This window comes from Trachemys scripta, chromosome 7 (assembly GCF_013100865.1).
Source record: "Trachemys scripta elegans isolate TJP31775 chromosome 7, CAS_Tse_1.0, whole genome shotgun sequence".
Taxonomy (NCBI): Eukaryota; Metazoa; Chordata; order Testudines; family Emydidae; genus Trachemys; species Trachemys scripta.
In genome coordinates, this window is record NC_048304.1 from 113,904,272 (window position 1) to 113,924,146 (window position 19,875).

The following is a 19,875-nucleotide window of genomic DNA, read 5'->3' on the forward strand; positions in this document are numbered from 1 at the left end:
TCTACATCAGCTTCCCATAGAGCGTTAAATCAAGCTGATTGGGAAGGTCTATATTAACTCTTAGAGTAAGTGGATCTAATCCTACAAGCAGATGGCAATGAATGTTGACTTTTGGGAATAGGGCTGCATACCACAGGGTGCGCCTGATTGAAAACAATCTGAATACTCAACTGGTGGACCTAGGGGAAGATAACAAGGGGGCGTGCTCAGAAAGCAGTCTGTTAAGCTCCTCCCTAATTCCCAATGTGATATTGTGGAAAGTACATAGAGTCAAGAGGAGAAGATGCCCTACTATGATGACAAGGAGCACATGTACTCCAGGGGCAAATCTGTCTTTTCTGGTAGGTTAGTGTGCCCTGGAATCCCTTCTACTTGAGAAGTGGAGGGAGTTGGTACCAATGTGACAGTTCCTGCATGTGGTACCATGGTGATAAACATTGGTACTGGAAAACTGGGTACCCCGGGAGGAGCAGTACCAAAGAGTCAGTGCCAGAGAAAATGTAGTCCATAGACTTAGCTGGTACTGCAGGCATTCATTGTATAATCCATACTTAGGAACCACAGAGTCCAATCTTAAGCCACTGGCTATCTTCAACTGTGGCATCTGAGATTAATCTAACACACAGTGACTTGTGTTTTACTTCTGCAGGCACAGAAGGGGCTCTTGAGGAGGACGTAAGTGCTCTGCTGGTTTCAGAAGCTGACACCTCCTTTGACAAGTGAGCCAAAGAGCTTGAAACTGAGCTGCAGCTCACAGGAGCACTCAAAGATGAAGCACGTTTTTCCTCCAGATCTGAGAAGGCTTTCACAAAATGCTCCAAAAGGAATAGTTTAAGGCAAGTTTCTCCCCCCTTTGGAGTTATTTTTGCAAAGGAATAACAAATTGAACACCTATGGGAAATTTGCCCTTCCCTCAGGTAAATAAAATGTACCCATTGTTCAGCAGAGTAGCCACATCAGAAAAGGGGCAAGTTTTGAACCCCAGGGACTTCACTTCTCCCAGAAAAGCTAGAACTGCAGTAAAGGGAAGCCCCTAACATTAACAATTATTTTCAGCCAATGGGTGTAAAAATTGTCAGAAAAAAATAACTATACTATCTACCGTATACTGTATCTCTAAACTAGTGTAGACTTGTTACATATACAAAAGGGATTTAAGATGCATACTGTGCACGAGAAGCAGACACTGCCAACTGTTCCATCTCACAGCCATGAGTGGTTAGAAGGAACTGAAGGAAGGCTGGGCCTACTTCACCCCTTATGCCCTCGGGTGGGAGGGGAAATGAGGGTATCCATGGCAGAGCCACAAAAAAAATCTCCTCTCATATGCCTGGGGTGCATAGACACTAGAATTGGAGTTCTTGTGTACAATTACTCAAATAAGTTATTTCTTGTAGAACCATTTATATCAATACTAGGATTTCTGGTTAGAAAAATGACATTTTACTTATGAGCAACTAGCTTAGCATTGTCAGTGACTCCAAACCTTAGGACATGAGGGGAAAAATGACTGTCTCAAATATTTGAGACCAAATACATTCTTATTGGACTATATCTATGAAGTAGACAGAGCCACCATTGCAATGTCTTTGCATTTTTCTTAAAATTCGTCACCACTGAAGCTCAACTGATGGGAACACAAGCTTGGAATGGTCATCAGTAGGGCCCTACCAAATTCACGGCCTGGAAAAACGTGTCACAGACTGTGAAATTTGGTCTCCCCCATGAAATCTGGCTATTGTGCGGGAGGTCGCAGTATTGCCACCCTTACTTTTGCGCTGCCTTCAGAGCTGGGCAGTCAGAGAGCGATGGCTGCTGGCCAGCACCCAGCTCTGAAGGCAGCATCACCACCACCAGCAGCACAGAAATGAGCATGGCCTGGTGGGGGCAGGAGGGCTGTCACTTTTCAGGAGGGTAGAGCCAACTTTATGGGTGGGCGACGTGGGTGACTGTCCAGGGTGCCACAGTCGGACACTGTGGTTACCCTCCCCACACACAGCCAACCAGCCCAAGGCATCTTTAACGCCCCCAAGCACTGGAGAGGGGCAGGGCTGGGGGTACCCCAGGGCTGGGTAAGGCCCACCTCCAGTGGCAGCCCAGAAGTAAGTGTGGCAATACCACACCATGCCACCCTCACTTCTGTGGTGCTGCTGGCGGCAGCACTGCATTCAGAGCAGGGTGCCCAGTCAGCAGCTGCCACTCCCCTGCCGTTGATCTCTGAAGGCAGTACCGCCACCAGCAGCAGCGCAGAAGTAAGGGTTGGCACTACTGTGAGCCCCCTACAATAGCTTTGAGACTCCCCCACCCCCATGATCTCCTTTTGGGTTGGGACCCCCAGGGTTACAGCACCATTCAATTTCAGATTTAAATATCTGAAACTGCAATTTAAGATTTTTAAAATCCCATAACCGTGAAATTTACTAAAATGGACTGTGAATTTGGTAAGGCCCTAGTCATTAGGCACTTTATCCACCTTGCCAACTAACCATGCTCAGAGTGCAGCAGTTGTTTAACCTGTGCCTGTCTATGCTAGCACTCTCATCCTTGCTACCACCGCTGACGCCGCAGTACTGGTAATGCAATGGTAAGAAATCTGAAGAAAAATGCTAGAACGAATAGAGCCAGAATGCCTGCGTCTTGCATGTGAAAATACTGAATATTTTTTGCAACAGATGGCAATGAATGTTTTGCTTTTGAAATGGTTCTCTTTACTTTTTCTCTCCTATGCAAATTTGGAAAAAATATAAATATTCCCTATACATTATTTGAAATGTACAGCACTAAGTGAAAAAATGGAAATATAGCAAATAGCTTCCATTATTTGAGCATTAAGTGTATTATACATTTGCATTTTGTGTCATATATTACCTTAAAGCATGTACTCTTGGCATCTCAAAGGCATTTTTAAAATGGTTTAAAAAAAATATCTTGCCTAAAGAAAATTACAAGATAAGCAGCTAGAGAAAAATTCTTTAACACAACTAAGTAGATTAATTTGAAAATAATCCTAACAAATTTTGCCAAAATGACACAACATTGTTTTCAGCAGTCTTCCACTTTATTTTCCAAAAGAGATTTCTCCCATTACTCTTACATTTTGCAGAATTCTTCTTCCTTTATTTCTTCTAAATTTCATATTAAACTGTTTCTTTCTCCCCTCCTCTTATACAACATATGGCAGAACAAAACCCAGAAGAAAATGTAGTAGAGAGCACCAGCAGAGCAAGCCAACATCAGTTACCATCTCTCAACACTAAGAGTTCCAGAATCTTTCATTTCCAGCTACTCCTTATCTAGAGATTACTGTTTAATTAGGAATTTCCTGTGTCCTTGAACTGATACTTATTTTAATTGCCAAATATGTAACTTTAAACATCAAGAGTCCTAATAACTAAGGCTCTCAAAAGCCACTGATATATAAACAATACAAAGTTTGTGTATTTGTTCATATTCTACTGTATACAGATTCTTTATCCTACAGTCATCACCCCGGTATCCGAACACCTTCCAGTAGTACATTAAGCCATGTGACTAATGTATCATGTTTTTCCTTTCATCCTCTCCCCAGAAAGAAAAGTGTGCACAGTGCTTTAGATTTACACACACACACAATTGTATAGTTATGTTAAAAAATGCAAGGTCAAAGAAATGCACCTTGAACTTAGAACAGAAGTTTGTGAGGTTTGTGATAGTACATAGTTACTATGGCAATTTATCCCTCTCTTGGGGCAGTCTGCAAGAAAGCTCTATCTGAAATAACAATATCCATTGAGTCAGTTTGACAAATATGTAAATGCTGTGTTAGACTGCTAGGCTCCAGATTTACATAAACATAGTGACTGTCCCAGAATGTCAGTTTATCGCACAATTTATAACTGCTTGTGCAATGAATGAGCCTGATCCTACAGCTCTTAATCACATGAGCCAGGACTGGATTTACTATTTATTTCATTATGTACTGTTTCTTTCACATAAATATTGCAAACCACTCTTGGCAAGAGAGAAACTGTATGTTGTCTTGAAGTATGTAATAATAATTTCACATTCTGTTTACTGGTTAGTACCATGGACATCACAAAAAGATTTAAATTATCAATGCAATTTTTAAAGAAATACATATTAAAGTTTTCAACTAATACAAGGCCTGATATCTGTAATCAATAAGAATGTCATTTACTACTGAACTTTTATATAGAAGTCAAGCTATGTAGTAAATACCTAAATCAATAACCAAAACATCCAAGATATGCATTTCCATGATGGTATGTAATCAGGAATTGAGGAAATAAACACATCTATACAAGAATCATATATTAGGCATGTAGAAATACAAGTGAACACCACACACATCCCCAGAATACAATATGCAGTCTTATGCATGAGCTGCACTGAAGCAACAACTTTGTTGAGTATTCACAGACTAAATAGAAGAAAGCCAGAGAGAGAGAGAGAGAGATGATTAAAGCAAATGATTGACATTGGGCATAATTTCTTTCCAAGCAAACATTCTGGATGACAATTAATTAGAAAAAATTATGATCAATGTCAGACTACTACACATCAATTTCCAACAAATGACATGCTAAGTTCTTCACACGAAAACAAGTTAGAGTGGATGCCAATCATTAAGTGTGCATCAAAATGGAAATCTTTTCAATGATACAAACAAAACTGCTACAGATTCCAAAATATGTAATTTGTAAAATGAAATAGCACCTATAATAAGTGCTCAAAGTATGGGCAAATATCAGTAGTGTTTTTTTCTTGTAAACACATCATTTGCTTGAGAGACTTAGGAACATATTATTCTTGCCCAAAATTCCCTCTCTGCAATCTAGATGTCAGATCCCAAGGAATGTTTTAAGATGACTTGCAAGACAGAATTTATTTGTTTTCAGGACATTGTATACTTGAATGAAAGTCAACCCCTTTAAATATATTTCCAGAAAACCTTCAGAAATGTAATTTAAATAAAATATTTTTTCATAACAATTTATTCAGCCTACAGTAAATTAAAATCTGATAATAAAATACAAAGTTTTTTCAATAATGTATTGCTACTATTAATATATCAGTAATTTGAAACTATTTGTAATACCATCAGTGTCACTGGATAGGCACAGGGCAAATGATGTTCAATGCCCCATACTTGCAGAGTCTCCTTGGCAGTAGAACTAGTATATTTGCATTGTGCAAACTTTGGGATAGATTCTGGGGGTGCCACACAAGGGTGTGAAGCCACTTCCCTTCCTAGCAAGGAGCCTTGTGGGATAGTTGCATGGATGTATATGCAGGATTGGTTCAGGCAGGGATCGTCAACCTTGGGGAAAAGGTGGGGCAGGGACTGAGGGATTTGTTGTGTTACATATATCTTCTTCCTTTTAAGCCTGTGATGGATGTAAGGAGGTACAGGGGCTGCTCCAGCTACTGAAAAATGATGCGGGCATGATTCTCCTATGAATCTTCTCTCTTTGACAGGTTAAGGATAGGGAGGAAGAAGTAAATGTGATCTATCTTGACTTTAGTAAGACTTTTGACACAGTTCCATGTGACATTCCCATAAGCAAATTAGGGAAATATGGTCTAGATGACATTATTAGGAGAAAGAAGAACAGGAGTACTTGTGGCACCTTAGAGACTAACAAATTTATTAGAGCATAAGCTTTCGTGGACTACAGCCCACTTCTTCGGATGCATCCGAAGAAGTGGGCTGTAGTCCACGAAAGCTTATGCTCTAATAAATTTGTTAGTCTCTAAGGTGCCACAAGTACTCCTGTTCTTCTTTTTGCGGATACAGACTAACACGGCTGTTACTCTGAAACCTGTCATTATTAGGAGACAGGCTCTCAAAATTTTTCCAAAGTAAACCACACCCCCACCCATTTGTGATCATCCAGCACAACCTCTTCTCCCACTCTCAATTTCCCACATCCATGTGGTGATAACAGCAAGTAGTAAGGTAAGTGTTTTGTCCCTTCTTTAGAAGGAGAGTCTGGATGCCTAAAGATACAGCTTGAAGAAACAGTACCATCTGCCTAAGGATCCCTATCTCTCAATCCAGCCAGGTGGGCTCAGGGACAAAAAACTGCTGTGAGCAGCCTGCCAGAAACGCAGCTGACAGCAGCAAAGAAAAGCATCTAAAACATGGATCTGCAGCCTGTGATGTCTGTCACATCCCACTGTTTTTTACAGTTTCTACTATGGACATTCTTTCCTCTTTGCTGATTGGCTGTTTAATTCCATTCCCGCCCTCAGTCTCTTTACTTCAGTCTCACTCCACCTGCCTTCCATGCTCCCTTCCCCGCCCCCCTCCACAAAACACGCACTTCCTCTTTTTCCTTATCCCCTCACTTTAATGTCCTCTCCACCTTCCTTGCCTCTCTTTTTAGCTAAGTGCCTCCCAATAAAACCAGACATTAAAATAAAATGAGACAAACAAAAAAATCATATTTCAATCATGACATTTGCAACCCACCACATTGTTCATCTTTTCGCCCTTTTTTCACTTTGTCTATTTAGATTGCCAGCTCTTTGGGGCAAAGGCTGTCTCTTATTCTATGTTTGTATGGTGCTAGCACAATGGTTTTACAGACTCACCCTAGGCACTATCACTCCATAAATATTAGTAGTATTTTTTATTAATTGAATTACTGGAGAGCCTAGGAGCCCTAGCCGTAGATCAGGACAAATGTAGTGTTTTGTCAATTTTCTCTGGGAAGAAATTGGCAAGATGCTGTGCAGACAAAGTCCACGAGGATGAGTGTAGGAGAGTATGAGAGAAAGAGAGAGATCCAAGAGTTGAAATCAGAGAGGAAGGCTGGTGGTGAGGAGCTGGATAGATGGTAGATGACAATGACAGGGAGGGGGAGAAAAAAGTCAGAGGCAGAGATTTTTAAAAGAGGAGAAATAGTGGGAATGGGAGGAGGGAGAAGTTGGAAGCAGCAGAAATAGGAGAGGAGAAGCCCAACACCACACCATAGTCTGATCCAGGACAGGGAGAGCGAGAAGCAGAGAGATCTGAAAGAGAGGGCAGCTGCAATGTGTCAGGCTAAGCGATCCAGATCTCTGTGACAGTTAAGAGATGGAGGGTTTGAGATATGAAGAGGTCATGGATGACAGATATTTTCAGAGACGGAGTAAGCATTCCTGACACAGCAAGAGAGAGGAGGAGGGAAGATGGGGGTGGATGGGAAGATCGAAATGGTGGCAAAAGAGGGGTAGTAGTGGTGGTGGGGACTGGAGTGGGAGGTGCAGTGGTGACGAAGAAGGGTGGAATGGTAGGTGAGGGTTGAGGCAAATGTCACCAGAGGTGAGGAAGTAGCAAAGGAGGGTTTGGATGTGGAATCTGGATTTGTGCTAGTGGAAGGAGAGGGGAAGATAGGGAGGGAGAAGGGAAAAGAAGTAGGGAGAGCTGGTGGAAACTGCAGGGGGGATAGTAAAAAGGATGGGGAAATAGAGCAAGGGGGGAAGACGGGCAGGATGGATATTGTTTGGGAGCCACTCTAGTAAGGGAAAAAGGCAAACCTCTCAAAATGTTGAAGGAAACCTAAAAATACATCAATGGATAGAATCATCAATAACACTTAAAGATAGCAGCAGTTTTACAAAGTCTGATCTGGAAAAAAAACCTAATATCTAACCCTAAAACATAAATAAAGTCTCACAATAACAATCATCTTAATTTTAACGCATTCTGAAGCCTAAATAGCCCTTTCAAAATCGTGTCTACAATAAAAAAAAAAGGACTCTAATAGTAATATGTAACTAGGACTGAAGAAAGAAGTGGTAAAATTTATAATTTTACAGGTCTTATAAATTGATTTTAGCCATTATTACATTACACATAATTCACTGAAGGTGACGGAATGCTTATTTGGTTAGATAGCTAATGTATCCCTGAAGAATAAAAGCTACTTTAATACATCACTTTGCCATAAAGGTGCTATAGACAGCAAAAGAACATTTTGTCAACTTCAGGAAATAAGAGAACTATTAAGAATTATTTAAAGCTTCATAAAGCACCACGAAAATGTGCAACTGTCAATAAGGGTAGACATTAATCTTTCCATTCCCTTGAACACATTTTCACTGTATTGTGCTTCAGCTTACCAGATGTGCATTTTCATGTAACTGGGACTGCATGTTAAATTGCTGAGGTAGAGGTGAGAGCTTTAGAGAACTAACATCCCTTGAGGGGTAAGGTTCCACTAAAAGAATCATCAATACTACAGGAGAAAAAATGTCACCTGCACTTTTCTATACATTTTGCAGCTGCCAACCTGATCCTTCTTCCACTACTACAAGGACTGCTGAGGTTAAAAATATCCTCTTATTTCAGATATATGGGAGGAGATATTACAGGCTTTAAAATCACTAGTGCAAGGGAGAAAACAACCCAGAGGCAATATACAAATACCATCTGGAATAAAAGATCTCTTTTTTCACTCCAATGGGAATCCTCCAATGCAGCAATTACAGAACTGAACAGACTCAGTAAAATAGGATGACTTGTAACCTTTAGCAAACTAGGCTCTTTTGATCAAACCAAGCATGAATAAGACAATAGGAGCTTGTTGCTGTGTTTTAATTGGTATTTTTTCCACTACTGAATACTTTCAATCTAACTTGTTACAAAACCAGCTTGCCACTTATGATATATATTACATATAAAATCTGAAAACAAAATAATGGGACATTTGCATTACTTATGTGTGGGGAAGCTACAGATAAGTTATGTGGGTCACACCAAACAAGTGATAACACCATCTTTATACCACACCATCATAACACCACATTATGCAGGCCAAGATCAAATCACATAGTCCTCGGGTAGGGGAAGGAGGGCTTGTGCAGCTATTTTTACCAACCTTGATATCTCAGTGTCTATTCTCAGTGAATAAAAGTTACATGACAAAATGCCAACAGTAGTTTTAGCACTGTACAAGACATAAGAGGACATAGCCTCTGCCCCAAGTTGTTTACGATCTAGATAGCAGGTCTAGATAATGTTAGAAAATGGCATAAGGATCAGTTTCCCTCTACCTGGAAATGCAGCTCTATTTTTAAACACACTGATTTTAAAACAGCATGTGTAACCCCCTTTACATATGCTTATGTCAAATGTGCTCAGTTCACACATTAATATATTTCCCCTGGCTGAAAGGCCTACAATTGAACCTTTGAAAAGCAAATTAGATTCTTTTATTCTTGTGGATCATCACTGATATTAAAGGTTTTGCAGTAAAGTCCTTTGTGACTACTGTGCAACTGCCATTGTCTTCAAATTATGATCTCATTGACACCTCTGTAGCTCAATTACTTTCAATAGGATCGCACAGATATAACTGATTGGAACATAGTTGTTGCTGATGCACAGGAAGAAATAGAAGACAGCACCCACCCCTCTTAAGTGCACTGACTTCTAAGTGGCAACAAGAGTAGGAAGCACTAAAGTCAGTAAATATGACTATGAACTGTGGAAAGGCATCTCCTTCACCTAGCAGGGCTCAGCATTTCCCCCTTTGGTGGTGGGGGCCTGGAGTAAATCAGTCCCATTCCAGAGAGTTTTCAAGGCATTTACAAGGTGGCCCAAAAGAGTACTCTTCAGCCAAACAAAAAGAAACAAGTTCGTAACACAAAAAGGGAATACCTCTCCCTGCCCCCTCTCTATGTTGTTGCTTTGTTATGCTAGTCTCTGGGTGCCAGTCATCCCCCAATCAGTCCGTTAGTTCAGTTGTTTCCCCTTTAGAGAGGGCAGTAGCCTTCCACCCAAGAGAAGCCCTTTCTCTGTGCTGCCACTAGCCCTGCTGCAGCTTGTCTCTCATCTCTCTTCCTTTTCTCTAACCAAAAGAGGATTTTTTAAAAGGTCACATCAACCCTTAATTGGACTCACGTGTCTCTAGATGACCTGAAATAACCTCTTTTCAGCTTACAGGGAAAAAATGGTTACTAAGCTTCCGTAACTGTTGTTCTTCAAGATGTGTTACACATGTCCATTCCACTCTAGGTGCGTACACGCCCTGAGCACAATCACAATCAAATTTTTCGCTCAGTGGTAACCACCGGCGCAGCTCGAGTGCCCTCTGCTGCGATGCACCATTAGTGCCAGTATAAAGCACCCAGCCGACCCCATGCCCCATCAGTTCCTTCTTTCTGGAAAACTCCTATGTAGCGAGGCAGGAGGGCAGGTCATGGAATGAGTACGTACAACACGTCTCAAAGAACAATAGTTACTGAAGGTTAATAACTATTTTTTTCTTCTTTCAGTGACTGCACATGTGCTTTCACCTTAGGTGACTCCTAAGCAGTTGAATAGGTGGAGGAATCAGAGTTCATGGCCACATGGACTGTAGAACAGCTGAACCAAATTTGGCATAATCTCTGGAATGCTGAGTGATGGCATAATGGGAGGAGAACACGTACGGCTTTACAAATGTCGTGAATAGGAATCTGTACTAAGAATGCTGCTGAGGATGTTGGCAACCTTGTGGAATGAGCAGTCAGGTTAGTTGGCAGTGAAATACCTGCCTGATCATAACAAGTGCAAACACACAAAGTAATCCAAGACAAAACTGTCTGTGAAGAGATTGGGAGACCCTTAATCATGGCAGCTACAGCTACGAACAGTTGGGTGGACCTACGGAATGATTTGGTTCTTTCTATGTAGAAAGCTAGAGCTCATCTAACATCCAATCAGTGAAGATATTGTTCATTCCTATTTGCATGCAGCTTCAGGTAAAAGACTGGTAGATAGATTGCTTAATTACTATGAAACTGCAAAACTGGGGTGAGGGCGTACATACATCTTATCTTTAAAGAAGACAGTATAAGGAGGCTCTTATGTAAGGGGCATGGAGTTCTGTGACCCTTCTGGACGAAGCAATGTCCACTAAGAAAACCACTTTCCAGGAGAGGCATAATAAGGAGCAAGTTGCCAAAGGCTCAAACAGTGGTCCCGTAAGCTTTGACTAGGTTCAGGAACCATGAAAAAACAGACTGGTTATGCACCTGATGGTGGAAAGCTGATACTGCTGCAAAGTGAATCTTGACAGAAGAGATTGCTAAGCCTTGTTGTTTCAGGTGCAACAGATATTCAAATCTGTCTTGTATGGGTGAACGCGTGGGCAAGACTCCACATTGGGATGCCCAAACAGAGAATTACTTTGACTTTGAGAGATAAGTAGCCCTGGTGGAGGGCTTTCTACTATCTAGTAGAATCTGACTAACTTGGTCTGAGCAAGCCTGCTCTACAGGATTTAGCCATGGAGCTTCCAGGCTGTTAGATGAAGGGAGCTCAGGTTCGGGTGGAACAGCAGACCATGCTCCTGGGAAATCAGGTCTGGGTGCAACGGAAGCAGGATTGGAGTCACCACAGAGAGATCTAGTAGGGTGGAGAACCAATGTTGAAAGGCCCATGCTGGGGCTCTCAGAATAACCCAATCCTCGTCCCTCTTGATATTTAGCAGAACTCTGTGCACAAGTAGGAAGGGGGGAAAAGCATAATAAGGATGTCTCATCCAAGGTAGCAGAAAGGTGTCCACGATCGAGGCCACAATCCATGTTCTAAGACAGCAGAATTAGTTTGCAAATAGGTCTATTCACGGAGTTCCCCCACCCTAACTGCTGGAAAATGTTTCTTGCCAAATCCGGGTGAAGGGACCATTCACCTACTGAGGTGATCTGCCAGCTTGTTTTACGTTCCCAGAAGGTGAGAGGCCTCGAGGTTGACTGAGTGGGCTACGCAAAATTCCCAGAGCTGCATTGCTTCTTGACAAAGGAGGGAAGAGCAAGTTCCTCCTCGCCTGTTGACATAAAACATTGCTGCAGTGTTGTCCATGAGAAGAAACAAGTTTCTGCTTGTAATGTGGGGCAGGAAGGCCTCACAGGCCAGGCAAACAGCTCTGAGTTCCCTGACATTGATGTGGAGTGAAAGTTCTGCCAGAGACCAGAGGCCCTGAGTTCTGAGGGGCCACAGGTGAGCTCCCCACCCTAGTGCTGACACATGCAAGACCAGGGTCATTAACAGTTGAGAGCATATAAAGGGAACGCCAGCACAAACTGAGTGGATCCAACTAGCAATAGAGGGAGACAAGAAGCAGTGGAGGTACCATGAGTAGAGTGTCCAGATGGTAGCAGTCTGGAGAGTACACTGAGGCCAGCCATGTCTGGAGGGGTCTGAGGTGCAGACTTGCGTGTTGTATCACGTATGTGCACAAGGCCATGTGACCTAAAAGCCTCATACAATTTTGGGCTGTTGTGGTTGGATGACCTTTGAGGTGTTTTATCAGGGATCTGATTGACTGGAAATGTCATTCTGGAAGGTGGTGACTCTGGGAGGCCCTGGGATGAGGAGAGTCGAACACCACTCCAATGAATTCTATACTCTGCACCGGACCGAGGGTAGACTTTTCTGCATTTATCAGAAGGCCTAAGGCCTTGAATTTCGACTGGATGAGTCAAACATTGGACACTACCTGATCCCTGGACTGGCCCTTGACGAGCCAGTTGTCTGATAAGAAAAGACCTGCACCCCTAATCTCCTCAGGAAATGCGCCACTACTGCCATACATTTTGTGAACACCTGCAGAGCTACAGACAGGCCAAATGGGAGGACTGTGAATTGGTACCGTGAGTGGTTCACTACGAATCTGAGGAACCTTGTGTCCTTGGTATATCTATATATGAAAATAGGTGTCTCTTAAGTCCAGGGTGGCGTACCAATACCTGGGATCCAGGGAGGGGATAATGGATGCCAGTGTGACCATGAAGAACTTTATTTTCTTGAGATTGTTGTTGAGCTGACTCAAGTCTAAAATCAGTGAGACCTCTTGTCTTTTGGGATTAGGAAATAACGGGAATAGAACTCCTTCCCCCTTAAATTCTGTGGACCTGTTCCATCACTCCCACACAAAGAAGAGATTGAACCTCCCTCCCGGCCCAGAAGTTCTTCATGATAGAGGTTCCTGAAGAGGGATGGTGAGGCAGGGTGAGAAGGATGCATAGAAATAAACTGAAGGGTGTATCCCACTTCCATGGTGCTCAACACCCAACCGTCTGTGGAAATACTGGACCATGCATTCAGGAAGTGTGAAAAGTGGTTCACAAATAAAGAAGAAACAGGGTCTGGCATCATGGGAACTGGTAGAGCATCCTTGAGTGTCCTATCAAAACACCTGCTTAGAACCCTCTGGATGTCTAGGTGGGGCAGGCATTGACTTTGAGGCAGAAGGGGGTGGTTGCCTACACCTAAAACCCCTGCTTCTCTTTCCCTGAGGATCCTGACAGGCAACCAGAAAAGAGACCAGATGGGCTGTTGAGGCCTGGAATGCTTCCTTGAAGGGGCTGGTGTGTACAATGCAAAGAACTTAAGGGTTGCTCTGAAGTCTTTTAACCCATGCATCAGTCTGTTCCAAAAAGAGCGAAACTCCTTTGAAAAATAGGTCCTGAAGGGTTTGCTGGACCTCCTGCGGGAGCCCTGAGGACGTAGCCATGAACTCCTGTGCATGGCCACTGCTGAAGCCATGGACCTGGCTGCCAAAGTATTTTCATTCTTCCCTTTTTGACGTGGGTGGGAAGAGATGTGGGGGATCTGCCACAAGGGTCTTAACAGGGTCCATAATGGCCTCGTTGAGAGGCAGGGCTACTTTTGAAGAGTCCTCAGTGGCTAAAATGTGGGAGGATTCTTTCACTACGACTCCACCTATATGCCCAGATTTAAGGCCACCCTCTTTAACAACTCTTGGTGAGCCTTATAGTCATCCGCACTCTCCTGAGACTGCCTCATCTGGGGAGGTGGTCAGCACCAACTGTGGAAGGAAGAGCTTCTTTCTGCCTCAGCAGGACCCCCATTGAGCTGGCTCTTGCAGTTCAGTACCAGGCTCGATGGGACAATGGCATCCTTCTTTCAGAGGCCACTGAATAAGACGGCCTGGAATAAGCCCTGGAATAAGCCCTGGAAACTGGGGGGGGAAAAACAACGGGTTCCAAAAGGGACAATGGACCATCATAGGTCACCGGTGACCTCCTAGCTATGCACTTGCCCAGGTCCATGGAAGGGTAGAAATGCCTGGAGGAGTGGTGAGAACATCTCCTTGGACGGGAAGAATAAGATTCGATCTCTGATTCTGAAGAGGATGAGAGTCTCTTTGGTGACCATGGTGGTGCTGTTCACACCAGTATTGATGACCTATACCGTGGTGGAGATGCCCACACTGAGGCAAGTAGAACAGGTTTCCCTTTTGATGGTACTGAAGGGCACGATACAGCACAATGACAGGATCCAGCAGTTCCCTCCTGTCCGCTGGCACTGATAACACTGACTCTTGTACTGGTACCGAGACGGAGACAAGGTCTCTGGCAGTGGCAAACGCCTCTGGTATGGTCAGTACCAAGCTAATATCAGTGCTGTGCCACAGATGTAGATGGCTCTTCTGGAACTGGACTTGAGTACTGTGGTACTGAGGCAGAGGAATGCTTTTGTTTAGATCGCACTGTACTCTGATCCTCATGCCTGGCCATCTTTGGTGCAGAGAATTGTCCCCTCTTGGCTGGCTGTTTCTTATGCCTTTTCCTAGGCCCTGGGGATGGTGATCGGTGCCAGGATTCTGGTATGGTTGGAGGAGCACTTCTTACTGACACTGAGGCACTCGGTGATGGCCTGGCTCAGATGGAGGTCTCAGTGCCGCCTCCATGAACAAAAACTTCAGCCTGGCCTCCCGGTACTTCTTTGTGCAAGGCTTAAAGTCCCTGCAGATCTGCAGATCTGGCAATGGTGCCCAATGTGAGCTTCTCCTAGGCACTTCAGGCAGATTAAGCGTGGGTTGCTGAGGGACACAGCTTTGTTGCGGGAGGTGCAGGGCTTAAAGCCCAGTGACCGAGGCCAGGGCTGACTCCAGGCACCAGCCCAGCAAGCAGGTGCTTGGGGCGGCCAAGGGGAAGGGGTGGCACGTCGGGCTGTTCCGTGGCAATTCGGCGGCGGGTCCCTCTCGGAGGGAAGCACCTGCCGCCGAATTCCCGCCGAAGAAGAAAGTGGCGCGGTGGAGCTGGCGCCGATTGCAATTGCGGCTTTTTTTTTTCCCCACCGCTTGGGGCAGCAAAAACCCTGGAGCCGGTCCTGACCGAGGCATGCCTGGGCACTGGAGAATGGACAAAAACTGCGCTAAAACATGAAGTTACCGAACTTCACTAAAATTAGCCAAAACGGAATAAAACTGACTACAACTAACAAATTATGTACAGATAGAAGAAGACGACCACTGAGAGACAGCAGTTTCAACGACCAACACTGGTGTTAAGAAGGAACAGAGGAGTGCGGGGTCAGCTAGGTACTTTATATTGGTGCTATTGGCGCGCGGCAGTTGAGGGCATTTGTGCTGCCCTGATGGGCATCACTGATGGAAACATTTCCAGTGATTGTGCTTGGGGCGCGCGCACACCTAGAGTGGAATGCATATGAGCAATCACTTAAAGAAGAAAGAGCCTTTACCATTCTAGGGCTGATATATCTGCCATCCACCACTCTCTGGTAGCTGTCTAGTCTGACTTTGTCACAGAACACAAACATGGGGCAGATCTGTTGAGTAAGCAGTTGTCATTTTACACAGTCACTTTTCAGTCACACCTATTTGTTTTATTCATTAGAATGAACATCTTGTATGATAAATATCTTTCAAATATTCAAAACCTCCTTTGAGTAAAAAGAAAATGATCAGAGTTAGATTATACCTAGCCGTGTACAAGCACAGAAGCATAGGAGGAGAGCAAGCTCCCTGCTATAGCTCTCTGTAGGTACCCAGCACTATTCTGGTTATTGAACTCCAGGTACATAGGGACAGCAAGAGTCATGCATGACAATGGCAGCAGAATCCCTGAAAAGCCAGGGACGGTTACACTGTCTCAGATCTCCCAAGGCATATTACCTTTCTCAAGCACAATACTTTTAGGTATTTCTACCAGTGCATAGCTCTTCTCCCCTGTCCAATACAAGCTGTGTATTAAAACCACAATCTTACTCTTTGTGTTTATATATAAACTTACAAATGTTACACAATGTTTTAATGTGAACATTCTCCGAGAAAGCTAAATCTAGACGCTGAATCACGTTAGCTGTCCAGCACATGTATAATACTATATCAATTTTTTCAGTCAGTGATACTTTCACAGCGCTGAAGGTGTCTTTTGATTCTGGTAGGATACTTACCTGTACATTGGCCTCCATTTGTTGGATCCCCGTAGTAACCCGGCATGCATGTTTCACACTGTTTTCCTGTAGTTAGGTTTTTACACTGGTCACAAATATTGCCATTGATGCAGGTGCTGTGCCCGTTACACTGGCAAGCTGGAATACAAAATAGAAAAATGTATTGCCTAATTTGCTTCTGAGAACAAAATTATTGTGAGTACAAATAATTAAGAGAAAAAATGAAACCATAAAAAAGTTCTGACTACAAGAAATGCAGAAGATCGCAGTTCTGAATATTTTAATGTTAATTGCTGACCAGGATATATATTAAGACAAACTGTGGGTTGGGACCCCAAAGTGGGTCATGACTCCATTTTAATGGGTTGCCAGGGCTGGCTTACACTTTTTGGGGCCAAGGGCTGAAGTTGAAGCCCAGGACCAAGCTGAAGCCCAAGCCCCACTGCCCGGGCCAAAGACCACTGTCTGGGGCTGAAGACCTTGGGCTCAGGCTTTAGTCCCCCTTCCTGGGGTCGTGTAGTAATTTTTGTTGTTAGAAGGGGTCACGGTGCAATGACGTTTGAGAACCCCTGTATTAAGATAAATTAACACAAAACCAATTTAAAACAGTATTGTGACAAAAATTCATAAATGATCAGAAATGTTAAATATAAAAATTCCAAGGCCATAAGGTACCAATGTGATCATCTAGTCCAGTGGTTCTCAAAGTTTTGTACTGGTGACCCCTTTCACAAACCATAAGCGACCTCCTTATAAATTAAAAACACTTTTTAAATATGTTTAACACCATTATAAATGCTGGAGGCAAAGCAGGGTATGGGGTGGAGGCTGACAGCTTGCGACCCCCCATGTAATAACCTCACGACCCCCTGAGGGGTCCCGACCCCTAGTTTGAGCTCCCCTGATCTAGTCTGACCTCCTGTGTAAAACAGGTTATAGAATTTCCCCAAAATAATTCCTGGAGCATATCTTTTACAAAATGTCCAATCTTGATTTTAAAATGGTCACTGATGGAGAATCCACCACAACCTTTGGTAACTGTTCCAATGGTTAACTACTCTCACTGATAAAAATGTACACCTTGTTTCCTGTCCGAATTTATCTAGCTTCAACTTCCAGGCATTGGATCGTGTTATAGCTTTCTCTGCTAGACCAAAGAGCCCATTTATTATATATTTATACCCCATAGGTACTTACACTATAATCAAGTCAGGCCTTAACCTTCTCTTTGACAAGTTAAACAGATTGAGCTCCTTCAATTTATCACTATATGGCAGGTTTCCTAATCCTTCAATCATTCTCACAGCTCTTCTCTGAACAGTGTCCAATTTTTCAACATTCTTCTTGAATTGAAGACACCAGAACTGACACAGTATTCCAGCAGCAGTCACAATAGTGACTTAAGGGCTTGAGTGACAGTCTTTTATCTCACTGACACTGATTGAATCCAGTCCTCATTCATAGTTCAAAAAAGCTTCCGTCCTTTCTCCCATAAATTCTACCAGTCAGTCATGAAGACTTCAGTATAGCTAATCAGTTGATTAACCAAGATTTAACTAAATCCCAGACACCAGTACCGCCCATTGTGAAGAGCTCTAGGACTGTTGTTTGGGGGGGGGGGGGAACCAATCAACAAACAAACAGCTGAATATAGGTGGCTACAGGGGAGAAAGGACAAAATTTTAAAAACAAGTCCAGCGCCATCCTAGCTTCCTTGAAGGGATTTGGCCCTATAACTGAAGCTGGGGCACTTTAAGTGACTCCAACCCCTGCTCATCACACCTGGTGAAAATGAGAACCACTGAATGCACCAATGACCAAAATTATTATCATATGACCCACAAAGTGAGTTCTTAAGAAACTGACATTAGACACTAACAAGGTTGCAAACTACCCAATCTCTAACCTCCCTTTTCTTTGGCAAACATATGGAAAAAAAAAGTGGTTATGACCATGCAACAAAAGCACCTAATGCACTCTACTAACAAATCTGATCCCTCACAATCAGGACTCAGCACACAGAGAAAGAGAGCCCTTTAGCAGAACTGACAGAGGACCTCCTTATGGCTGAAGACAGAAGTGAAACCTCAATGGTCATACTGCTCAGCCAGTTTACAGTCTTCAGCACAATCAATCCCTGAGTGTTGCTGACCTGTGTACAAGACTCAGCAGAGTAGAAGTTATCAAAAAAAAAAAAAAGATTAAGATAATTCATTTCCTATAGATCCCAAAGAGTGTTGATGGGAAATGGTTCCTCTTTCACCAGAGCCCTCCGAAGTGGACTATCAATAAGAAAGCCTATTCTCCCTCCTTTTCAGTAGACATAAGACCCTGGAAGAAGCTGTATGATTACGTGGCTTACCCTGTCACCAACATTCTGACAGCACCTAATCATACATCTCTTCAGTCAATATGGCCAGTGCCATCACACAGATGACACAGTGGCTCCAAAAGAAGGTTCTGAAAGAACTATCAAATCAGGAAGATGGAAGTGATATGGGTATGAAGAGTAAGGGAGCTTACCAAGACCTCACAGCAACCCGTCGAGAAAGCATCTGTCAAAATAGCGTGTACTGGAATCTTCTCTTCTTCATAAAATGGCATCAATAGTGCAAGAAATGCTTCTATTACCTCTGAATTATTGGTACACCTACATTCCTTTCCAATGAGCACTTGTCAACTGAGATCCACACATTCATCACCTCAATATTGGAAAACTTTAGCTCCCTCTGTTTAGGTCCAATCAAAAACTACACTTGTGCAATACACAGCAGATTGGAGCTGGACCATTCACAAAAAGCAAGTTATAAAGTTTAATGGGAAAGGATGATCTATTGGTTAAGGATGAATTCAGCTCCTGGATCTGCTACAGACCTCCTGAGTGACCTTGAACAAGTCAAAATTTCTGTGTCTCGGTTTGTCCATTTGGAAAATGAGAATAATACTTCTCTACCTCCAAAGGCGGTGTAAGGATATATCTATAAATACCTAGGACACAGTACAGAGATGGAGGCCATCCAGGAAGAAATACCCAGCACACTTCACTGGTTCCTGTTCACTTCTGCGTAAAATTCAAAATCCTGGTTCTAATTTTCAAGAACCTCAATCTGGCTGTTTAAGCAATTGCCTCTCCATACGTGATATTCCAAAAAAGCAAAGTTGTCAAGAGTTACAGAAACCAAAAGTATTAGAGTAAAATTTTTGTAGAATCAGAAGCACAACAATCTTAGCTACTGGGCATCAGGCTGTGGAGTACTCTACTGAAATAGGGTTACCATATTTAACAAATAAAAAAAGAGGACCCTCCCCCAGCCCCGCCCCTTCCCCGCCCCAACTCCGCCCCCTCCTCCCTCCCACTCCCAGCCACGCAAAAAGGGCTGCCCGAGCGCTACCGGCTTCACGGTTTGCCGGGCAGCCCCCAGACCCTGCGCCCCCGGCCGGCGCTTCCCCAGCGCAGCTGGAGCCCGGGAGGGGAAGCGCCCAGCCGGGGGCGCAGGGTCTGGGGTTTGCCCGGCAAACCGTGAAGCCGGTAGCGCTCGGGCAGCCCTTTTTGCGTGGCTGGGAGGGGGAGGGAGGAGGGGGCGGAGGTAGGACGGGGTTGGGGCGGGGAAGGGGCAGAGGTGGGGCTGGGGGGAGAAATGGGCGGGGCCAGGTCCCGTGGAGGGTCCTCTTTTTTT

General features: G+C 43.7%; 1 protein-coding gene across 4 annotated transcripts in view; it reads right to left on the reverse strand.

Moving 5' to 3' along the window:
• Positions 1-19,875, reverse strand: part of ATRNL1 (attractin like 1) — a 1,006,335-nt gene that overhangs the window by 651,346 nt on the left and 335,114 nt on the right. For all 4 annotated transcript variants that reach the window (XM_034775239.1, XM_034775240.1, XM_034775241.1 and 1 more), the window contains exon 19: positions 16,199-16,336. In XM_034775239.1, the coding sequence (XP_034631130.1) occupies positions 16,199-16,336 (138 nt within the window). The remainder of the gene's footprint in view (positions 1-16,198; positions 16,337-19,875) is intronic.